Here is an 11,003-nt window from a genome sequence, read left to right as displayed (position 1 = left end):
TTTTTTTTTTTTTTTTTTGTCCATATTTGCTCTCTTCTCATGAGTCATTATTTTAAATTGCAAAATACAGATCCTAATTTCCAGAAGCCAGGGTTCTTCAGACCCAGTTCCAGTTCATTACTTGGAAAGCTAGGGAAAAAACCAGGGGGAAAATTTTATATAATGAATGTTCCCAGTATGTGAGGAAGAAGAAATGGACTCCATAACCTCAGTGGGCAACCTGTTCCAGTGTTTGGTCACCCTCACAACAAAAAAGTGCTTCCTGAGGTTCAGATGGAACCTCTCAAGTTTCAATAAGTCAATGAGTTTTAACTTATTGACCTTGAAGTTGGCCTTCAATGTAAATATAAAATAAGACATATCAGCTATATTAATATTCCAGACCTTTACCCCCAGGCTACAGCAGGGGTTACAGAGATGGATTGTCCTTATTATGCATGTCATTCTAACTTTGGATTTTTCTCATTAATGTCACAGGAACCTTTGGAGAAGGCCCAGTCTCTAGCTCTCCATGGAGAACAGCTCATCCAAAACAACCATTATGCAGTTGACTCCATTAGACCAAAGTGTGTTGAACTCAGGCGGATTTGTGATGACTTTACCAATGAGACCAAGAAAAAGTATGATATTTTGGGAAAGTCTCTTGAGCTGCATAAGCAGTTAGATAAGGTGAGTGAACCTTCTCAGATAACAGCCCTGGCAAGGTTCTACTAAAAATGAATGATTTTATAAACTCAGGTAATTATGATGAAGATAAAAAGTTGTGTTTGGGTTTTCTCCATTTCATTCAGTAAATGTTACTATAAATATTGGAGCTTTGCATTAGTTCAGAAGTTCAGTTCTGCATATTCTGGTGGGGCGACTTGTGGGCAGGAACTGCTGCACCCTATGAGTAACATTGATCTCCTTTAATGACATGTTAGGGCAAATCAGTTTTTCATAGAGTAGAAGCAACACTTGACAACATGGACTGTCAGGGATGATAAGTCCTTCTTCCCCCATTTTTCTTTAAAGGCAAGCCAATGGTGTGAAGCTGGAATCTACCTCTTAGCTTCCCAAGCTGTGGACAAGTGCCAGTCACAAGAGGGAGCTGAAACTGCACTGGTTGAAATTGAGAAGTTCTTGGTAACAGCTAAGGAACACCAACTCTCCAACCCGAAGGAGTTCTACAATCAGTTTGACACGATCCTCACCCCTGAAATAAAGGTAAAACCCCTCAGATGTGCATGTGCCCACTTAGAAGTTAAAAATTTCCAATTGCTTTGTCCATGAGACTGTACTGGGTTATATATTTGACTCTGCTAAAATATGCCTCTTTCTTTACTCCAAAAGGGCACAGAGGTGATCATTTGTGGCAGAAAGTTTTACTCATAAGAGTAGTCATGCAACACATACGTCATTTGATTAAGAGCAGTGCTAGAAACACTGCTTGAGTCACCATGTGTTGGTCAGTGAAACTGTGATTTGGGCAGAATGCAGGGACTGGGTTGCAATAAACTGTAGCATAGTGTGATCTCCAGCACTAGTCTGGATCTGGTAATACAAGCCCTTTCTTCACTTGCCCTGTCCAGCACTGACAACCATTTGTTGTTTGCATTTTTTTTGTCAAGGCCAATGCCCAAAGAATTGTACAAAAACTTGAAGATGTACAAGAAATGTTTGACAAGAGGCAAGTGAGTCTGAAGAAGCTGGCAGCCAAACAGACCCGGCCAGTACAACCTGTTGCTCCACATCCTGAATCTTCCCCAAAGCGAGCATCACCAAAGATTACCAGACCAGCAGCAGTAGGTAGGCCATGAGCAGCTGCTTTCAGACTCACTCCAATGATTTGTCCACATGGTCATGTTTGATTTTTGTTATCAGAGAGAACACTTGAATTTGATGGGCAGTGTCAGCCTTGTAGGTCCAGCTATTAAAAATGAATATGAAATGTCTGTCACTGCAAACATACAAACAAGGGCGAATCAAAAAAACCCATCAGGCTTCTCTTCCTAGATCTAATCTACAGAGCACATTTCCATACTGTGTTTCAGTCTTTCTTATATTGCTCATTCTCAAATACCCAAGCCAGGGTAGTCAATGCAAGCCTGCAATATAAGAATGAGAACCTCTTTTACATTGCAGATACTGTAATGTGAATATTCAGCTTTGAGGCTCACAATTCTTCAGGGTTCAATCAGATACTGGCAAAATTAAGAGTTCATTAGTGACACTGACTCATTTGTGCAATTTTTGCTTTTTCCCCTCTACATAGATGTTAGTTCACTTTCTACCTTGTCCTCTGCTAACTGTAGGAGCTGAGCATTGCTTCTGCTTGGAAATTACTGAAAGTTGATTATTTGAGGTTAGCATGTGCCTTTAACCAAGATAGCTATTTTCTGAAAAAGAAACGTGCCTGAAGCTAATTTGAAACAGTGTATCTTGGAGACCAGCCACTCTGTGCTTGGTGGCAGGAAGGGATTGTCCCTTTGGAACCTTAGTGATGCTTAAAAGAGAAACCTTTAGCAAAAAACCTTGAAAAAAACCCTTACTTGCATGAAGAGCTTCAATAAACCGCTTTGTCAACAGCAAGATTAGGATGGTCAGTAGCCTGACCATTTTGCTTTCTAGGCATACCAGCAGAAAGTCACACCAATATCCCTGTTCTCCTCTGCTCCCCAACATTCATCCTTTCTTCCAAAGGAAAATCACCTTCTTCCTGTTCCCATGCCAGTTTGACATCTGTTCATTTTTCCCCCCAAACCATGCTAGCTGTGTGTTTTATGTACAGTTCCTACCTCAAGATTCAGCTTCTCTATTGGTTAAAGGCAAGCTGAGAACACAATGCCTGTGAAGAGGTCCTGCTCTACCACACACACATCCTCCAGCAATGTGCTCCCCTCTTGCACTGGGGTGGGCAGTCAGTTTCCTGGAGGAGTTGTGATTTGCCTTGAAAACTGAGTAAACGGACTGCAAAACTGTAGTAGCTATTTTTCCATTGCATGAGTTACGGAAATGCAGGGAGCTCTGGAGATCACACAACCCAGTCACCTTCTCCAAGCAGCACTAATGTCAGAGTTCATCAGATTCCTCACTGCATGGCCACTAGTGCTGAAGCCAAGGAAGTTGCAAAAAATGGGATTATGGGTTCGGCAGGTCAGAATCAGTTAGTTCCTCTCAGTAGCAGCACAGTTTTAGGATGGCTTTCGCCTATTGTGAAACTTCATATTCAGGCTAAAAGCTCATCTTGCGGTTCTGTTTATGCATGCAGTCCCTTGAACTGTTTCTTGAACCTCGTTCTTGTAATTTTAGAACATTTTCAGGTTTTTAAATGAAATTGTTGGTATAAATAGAACCTTATAGAATAGTCACTAGTACTCTGAGTTTTGATTCTTGTTGATAGACCCCATGCCATACTATCAATTCTTTCACAGAAAATCATGAGATGCTCCCTTGCTCTGTCCCTTGAATTGCCGTTCATGGTTATACAGCCCAGTACAGGACAAGTGTGTGACAAGGCTTAGCCTTTAATGTCCCATTGCAAAAGAATAGGTAGGTGAAATTTATTTTAAAATGTTACGCTGGTTGTTCTGTGAGGAGGTGCAAAGTGCAACCCACTCCTGTTCAGACATTGATAAGTAGACTCTGCCATCTCATTCAGTCATGAGGGTGACTGACCCAGAGTATTTCTCTTTCAGAAGAGCCTGTGTATCTACAGGTTATCCAGGGACTCACAATCAGTTACTATAACAGCTATGAATAGTACTTCTGTGTTCACATATTCTTTGTGAATCATTTTGGTGTTATCCAGTTGTCTGCTACAAAGAATCATACTTTGAAATTCTGGAGTGCCCTTTCCCTCAGAATGCCAAAGCACTTGGTAAATACTGGCCAGTATTTTAACCTCTTTTTTTCAGAAAGAAAACTGAAGCACAGATAAACTGAGGAATTCACCAAGATGTTTCAGTCTGACTATGAAACGTGTCTGAGAATAGAAACAGGAACACTGAGTCCTATTCCAAGCCTGAAAATGAGGCTGTGAAATTCTGCTCTTCTTGAAGCTATCCTCTTTTGGACTTTCCTCTGTGTCCTTTCTTCACATTCATGGCATCAATGCACTATCAGCACTTAGTTATGGAGAGAATTTATTGAGCAACATCTTGGAAACATGAGAGAGGCTTAGAGCACCTTCTCAAAACAGATTTTATAACTCATTTGTTATTTGTTACCCTGGATGTACCTGAATATTTCTAAAGCTTGCAAAATAGAATATGGCAACTGGAAAATACCATGTCCTAGACTGTGTAAATAGAAAGGCAAGCAAAGGCAATAAAATGTGGTAAACAGGAATAAAAGACCAGAAGGAAAGGCTTTTGTCCCCAGGCAGCAGAGTGACAATACCATGGCAGCACTGCGATGGTTGGTCTGTGAAAGGAAAAGAAGTTACATTTGTTCCAGAATAGATTTTGTTTTGTTTTTCCTTGCTGACTATCCATTTGCCTAACAGGGAATGGTAGGGAGAATTAAATCCAATTCAGGGTGCTGATGGAAAAATCTTCACAGATGTGAAGGGTCAGACATGAAATACTCCATTATTGTAACTGTCAGACTCTCCATTTTACATGGACAAATACACAGGCAGAGATGGATTTTTCTGCACACAGGCAGAGCTGATAGCATGTCTGAGAGAAAGGGCAGGTTTCTGTCAGGGAAGTGACTGTCAGAGTTTCACATCCATGTCCTTATGGTTTCTGGTGACTCTCAGCAATCTTTTAGCTTAGTGAAGATCCAGAAAGGCAGCTCAGAGCTGCACCATAAACTCTCCCTCAGTCAACACTTTTCTATGGGTCTGGAAACTCTGAAGCAAAACTTTAGATTAATCCAAATTTTGCTTGAAGCTTCTGGTTTCGTAAGTGGACTTCTATATTTTGCAGGGACAGGCCTGTTCAAGACTAAAGAACTAGTTCCAGAATTACTATGATGCTGAAAATTTTGTGCCAGCTCTATTTGGTGCATGTTTTAGCTGTGAGAACTTGATTAAATATCATTCACAGATTAACCCTGAAAAGGCAGAAATCTCTGCTGACCTTTTTATAATATGAGCCTTGAAAATATTTAAGTAGCATATATGACACCTTATTTTAAGGAGAGCTCTGTTTACTCCCAATGGAAACTGCTTGAATACTGCTAATGACTTAATTTGTCCCCACGTGTGTTGGGAGGAAAGAAGTGGCACTTGATAGGGAACTATTTTTGCTCTGATTCACTTCTGAGGGCATAATTTTTGATGGTTTGACTACATATTTGTTCTCTGCATTTCTGTGCAAAACTCCTTAGCATGGAGTGAATTGGAATAAGTCCACAGAGTCAAACCACACAGTCTGTCAGGCACAATGAGATGCACTACTGAACTGTAAAGGATAATACATGCCATTAGGGATGACTGCAGTTAGCATTTATCTATTTTAATTTGCTTGTAATTCTCCCAAACTCTAACTCTTTGAAATGAAACTTTCCCAAAGGCTATCTTCTTCAGCCTCACACATTCGTGGAAAATTTCAGTAAAAGATGATTTGGCCATCTCAGTGACCATGGTTAGGAAAAATGTCTTGCTTTAGTTGCCTTTCTGGCAAGAGTTGGAACATGGCAGCACAAAGTGCTATAAAATACTCACCTAGAGAGTTCTTTGTGTGCAACAAAAAAGTGAAATACAGGAGCAGAGATGTCAAAATTTCTGTGAGTTTGTTAAACGAATAGCATGTTTAACAGCACATTGCACATACAAAATCCATGACTCACCATACAAGCATCTTAGAAGGCCAACTTGGAACACAAGATTCCTGAGGGGGGAACACAGCTGGAGCCTTTTCAGTTCTTTAAATAATAAAATTTAAGCTGGTTCCATCTCAGTTAAATGTATACAACTGCTCATTGGATCCAGTCCAGCATTCCTCACAGTCACTAGTGCATAACACTCACTAACTAATAACATCTGGACAGAGGATAAAGGAAGAATGTCTTGCAAGCGTCTGGGGATGTGTGCAGGGGAAGTGAGGCTGCTGAGAGGTTAGCTGACTCCGAAGAGATGGTGCATGTGATTTTCATTAATGATTTGAGAAACCACTACTTTCTATGGTTCAGTATATTTCTATAAATGAAGTTGAAAAAAGGAAAAGATGCTTTCAGTTTTGTGACTGTGGGGCTGCTATTACACTTGGGCCAGTCTGAGGGAACCAAGTAGTATCTTCTTGTAGAATATTACACATCCAGGAACCTCGCTCTGTGCTTCTTATATCAGCAGGTTTTCAGGGGGCTTGACAGAAATTTTGCTAGAGCAAAGAAGCCTAAATTATATTGCCTAAGAATGGCAAAGTCTTTCTGCCCTAAGCCATTAAGTGATAAACCATAGCTGCTCTGGTGTTTCTTTAGCTGCCTAAACATTCTGTTTTGTCATCACCAGCATTCAAAACAGTGATTAAGCCACTAATTATCTTCAAACTCATGTTCCTATTGGACAGCACAAGCAGCAAGCCCCAATAAAGTTTAGCAGACTAGTTGTTTCCATGCTTGTTCTTGCCAAAGGACTTTGATTCTGCTGTAGGTGATTAGTGAGAATGCACTAACTCATAGAGAAAACAAATGGGAAAACATGATGGGGAAATTCCCCCCAAAGCTGAATGTTAAAGCATGGTATTTACTTGAGGGGGGCTTGGGATATCTTACAGGTGGCGGGTATGTATCCTAACCCTTGACTGTAGCCCATGTCTCTTGCTAGCTAATGAGTTACACTTATTCTAGCAGGAGCAAACTTAGGGCCAGTTACCCAGGTGAACTAATCCAGCTGTGTCTGAGCACCTGGGAGCTGCCCGCAGTTCTGTCTGTCTCTCAGTGGGGGATGTAGTCCCCCCGTAGGAAACGAGACCTGAGAGAGGTTGCCTGCGTCCCTACACAGGAGCAGGGGGGAAATGGCTGAAACCACAGCCTTTTCTCACAAGCAGCACAAGTTTTCTTCACTGAATTTATTTCAGTCTTAGAGGGATGGAAAGTCTGCAAAGCAAAACAGAGCACATGAATCTCTGTCATTTTCTATCAGGTTTAGTGTCAGTGCAGCCCACTTTAGCATTTGCTGCAGGCTAAATAATACAACAGTGATTCCATACTTGTCATGGGACTTCTTCAAAAAAAACTAGTAAGCAGTACTAAAGCCCCACTGGAAAAGTGTAGTGGTGCTCCAGGTGAATGCAAGTGACAGACCCAAACACTGCTTTACAATGCCCTTTAACAATACTTGCTTTAAAAGCAGCATCAAGCAATTTAAAATATTAATGAATTCAAAATGAAATAATCATTATGTATCATCCAGAGGAGTACTGTGAAACACTAGGATGAAAACAACCTTGAAACCATGCAGACATTAGATAATTTCTTGTTTTCCATTGTTCCTGTGCCTTTATTCTTTCAGTAGGCAGCTCGACACTATAATTTTCAGCTTCTTCAGCAATAAAATACTGTACTGACCTTGAAACAGCCAACTGTACTGAATTTTATAAGGGAGTTTCCCTTATATTTCCAGTTCCACAGTAATTAGTGCAATAATAATTAGCAGGTATTTGGGCTGTTTCTTTCTATACTGCTCCAGAAACTACTTAAATGCAGTGAGATGCAGCAGTCTCAGACTATGGGCCAGTGAACAACTGAAAAATTTTCCAGAGCATAACCAAAGCAGCTTGTTTCCTGTTTTCAGTTTGTTTCTGGGTCAAATTGGAAAGGGAAGTTCACTGTGTCAGTATGAATCAAATTCATGTCTGAAATATACACAGTTGAATTTGACTCCTTTCTTATCTTGTACCTGTCTCCTTTTCTGAAATATGTCACACTGAAGAAGCCAAGACTCAGATTGTGAACTGACCTGAGTAATTTGCTGCTGGATCAAGGAGCACCTGCAGTTTGGCTTCTTGTGAATGTGTCATCTTCCATTTAAACTGCCCTGTGCTCTCTTTCCTGGATCACCTGGGGCTGTCTGAGCTTGCAAGCTGTGATCCAGACATCAAAGTTGTAACTGATTTCCACTTTTTCTGCTGATTGCTTTCAGCAGGGTTTTCATGCCAGTATCAACCATCCCTTGAAGATACAAAGTTTTCTGATTAATGAATAAGTCAAACAACTTGGTATTGCTGACTGTGCTCTTCTAAGCAAAAGTTCTCATGTTTTCTGAAGTTATTTCCTTTGCTTCCCTTTATTTCCACAACACATCCATAAAATTTGTGAATTAGCTTTGTAGAGCAATCCAATGGACTGAACTCGGATTTAGACAGGGCAGCTAGACATTGGCAGCATATCTAGGGTATTCAGGTGTGGGTAAGAGTATGAAACAATGTCTTGGAGACCAAGTCTTAGATTTATTTTTTTTAATGCTGTTTTTTCAAGGTATAAATAGGATATAGTTGGGAGAAGCTCCAGGATATAATAGTTTCTAGTGTAATAGGTATGATCACAGCCTGTGTTTTGTCATGATTGTGGTAGGTGAGAATTTATGGCTAAATAGAATCTCTAGGGTGCATCAATACAGAAAAGGGTGAATTTACTGATGCTTTTAGAAACCTTACTCAGATTCATGGGAAAACACATTAGAGGACCCATTTGAAAACTTCCCAAATATTCTGGTTTTGCCAACAGTAGCAGTCACCCTCCCTGCAGATTAGAAAGGTATGAAGAAGTTTGACAATTGGGATCAATAGCTTCTATGTGCTGCATCTTGCATCTTTTTGTTCTCTTGGTTCCAAAATGTCAGTACACTGCTTTTTGGGTGAAATAAAAATACCTTTGAGAGAACAAATACTACTTCAGGGAAAACTTGCCTTGGGGATGGGAAGAAGGCATTTGTTGAAACTAGTGCTCAAAATCAAAACAAATCCCCTGCTGCATATTCTGAAAGAGTGATGGAAGAGCCAAAAAGAGACCATTTTCATTTCAGCTCAGTCCTGGGAACCACAAGAATCCTCTACCAGTTGATTATAGCTGCTGGTGACTGCCAGATTTCACTGTTCCATTGAGGAAACTTTCTAGTATGGAGTCATTGTGAGGAGGCAGCAGGCATGAAATGGGCATTGCCAAGCCCTTATGTCATTTAGCATTGGATTAATCCAAGAAGATTTAGGGAAGATTTGGAGAGAGGCTGCTTTAATTAGTTCTCTTCCCAGCTGTGTGACAAGGCTGTTGAAAAGACACAGGGTAGAAGAAATGCCAGCTTCCATTATTATTGTCTGATATGATGAGAAAACTGCTATGTTGAAACTGATATGTTGTCTTTTTAACGGAATAGAATTTGGGGTGCTTCTGTGTGTTTCTTTTTGCCCTTTTTAAAACTACTTCAAAAGAAGAACTAATGACAAGGGCATTTGAAACTTTGTTAAGGTGTTTCTTTTTGAAGCGTTCAGCCCTCTCCTGCATGAAACCTTTGATACTATGTCCTCCTCATTCAAAGATGTCTGCATCTTTTTTGCTGTATGCCTCAGCTTCTCCCAAAGAAGAAAAAGTTATTAATGACTATCAAGACTCACGACATTTCAAAGTATTAAACTTGGTGAAACCCTCTAAAACAAAATGTTGCCAGATGCATTTGAAAACATTAGCTTTTATTCTTAGAAAAAGTGTTAGTTAGCTAACAGTTAGAAAGTTCTGACAGAATAAAAGTGAAAAGGACTTAATTTTGTTCTTTATTGCCTGACCCAGATTCTTTCAGCATTTCATTTGGCATTCATAAATGTTTTCACCCATGACATGAATGGCTGCCCATATCAACTCAGCAACTAAGAAAAAGGAGAGTGCTGTTGGCCTTGTACTTGCATGTGCTGTGAACTCATTATCAATCCAAAACAAAGATAAAACTAACAGAGATTATTTTCTATTCAAGCCAAATGTATGATTGCCCTTCTCACAGTTCATTCTAATCCTTTCCTTTGGACAGCAGGCTCAGCACAGGTGGTTATGTTGGTGAGGATGACTGTCCAAGTAGCTTCAGACACCAGAGTGTCTGCTGGGGGTTTCAGAGCCTGCAAGGGTCACCAAACCTGACACAACAGGGCATATTCCGAAATAATATCCTCAGACTCTCTGGCCTTACATACCTGTCACTGTGACTGACTGAACTCCTGTGATTACTCTTTTGAGAGTTGTTTATGTAACGAAACCTTACAGGGAGCAATCCTTTAATGCAACAACAGCAAATGATTACCAGAAACAAAATTTCCTTGCTTTCGGAGCCCACACAAGCAACACATGCAAGTGACAATTACCCAAGCGTTGGTACAGCTGGCTAAACATTTACCTGTGCTGTCCCAAAGATGGTTTTCCCAGGGGAAGCCAAACCAAAGTAATCCTTACAACGTGGAGGTGAAGATGCCAATTTGAGACACAGTGCAGCACTGAACAAGGGAACCCATCCCTTGTGCCAGCTGGTCCATCACTGCTCCAGCACAACTCAGTTCTCTAAGCCAGGTCTCATTTACCACCGATGTGTCAGGATCTTTGCTCATTGCACTTTTCGGGAAATAGAATTTTAACTTCTAGCACGTGTTTTGTAATGTTACTTCCTTTTTTACTCTTTCAGCTACTAATAGGAGGTCCACAGAAATTTCCTGCCCTCCAAAGACCATTTCTGAAGTAGAGTTATCAAAAAAGAAAAGCATTAAGAAGACAAAAGGTGGAATTAAGGTAGGATTACCTGTGATTTGGGGACATCCCCTATTGTGAGAGAACTCAAAACCACATAAATATAGATTTACATACCTATACTTGGAAATTGGAACATATTTAAGTTAACACTCTGATAAGAACAAGCTGTTTTAACCCAACTCTTCTGTTATCCACACCCCTGACTTGCTCATATGTCTCTTGTTTATTCCTCTAAAGCTGAAAGCAAAAATTAAATGCAGTCCATTTTCTGAAATGGCCAACACAGCCCACAGCTTCAGCAATAAGCACAGAATAAAACACAGTTATCAGCATGAACATACAGCTGGTCT

At 40.3% G+C, this 11,003-nt stretch overlaps 1 protein-coding gene across 10 annotated transcripts in view; it reads left to right on the top strand.

The window, feature by feature from the left end:
• Positions 1–11,003, top strand: part of MCF2L2 (MCF.2 cell line derived transforming sequence-like 2) — a 160,634-nt gene that overhangs the window by 67,825 nt on the left and 81,806 nt on the right. For all 10 annotated transcript variants that reach the window (XM_017726946.1, XM_017726945.1, XM_017726952.1 and 7 more), the window contains 4 exons: positions 478–669; positions 1,015–1,206; positions 1,611–1,788; positions 10,589–10,692. In XM_017726946.1, coding sequence (XP_017582435.1) covers positions 478–669; positions 1,015–1,206; positions 1,611–1,788; positions 10,589–10,692 — 666 coding nt within the window. The remainder of the gene's footprint in view (positions 1–477; positions 670–1,014; positions 1,207–1,610; positions 1,789–10,588; positions 10,693–11,003) is intronic.

The sequence above is a fragment of the Corvus brachyrhynchos genome, unplaced genomic scaffold, assembly GCF_000691975.1.
Source record: "Corvus brachyrhynchos isolate BGI_N302 unplaced genomic scaffold, ASM69197v1 scaffold162, whole genome shotgun sequence".
In the NCBI taxonomy this organism is placed as follows: domain Eukaryota; kingdom Metazoa; phylum Chordata; class Aves; order Passeriformes; family Corvidae; genus Corvus; species Corvus brachyrhynchos.
Note: the sequence above shows the minus strand (reverse complement) of the source record. Positions and strands in the feature narration are given on the sequence as shown.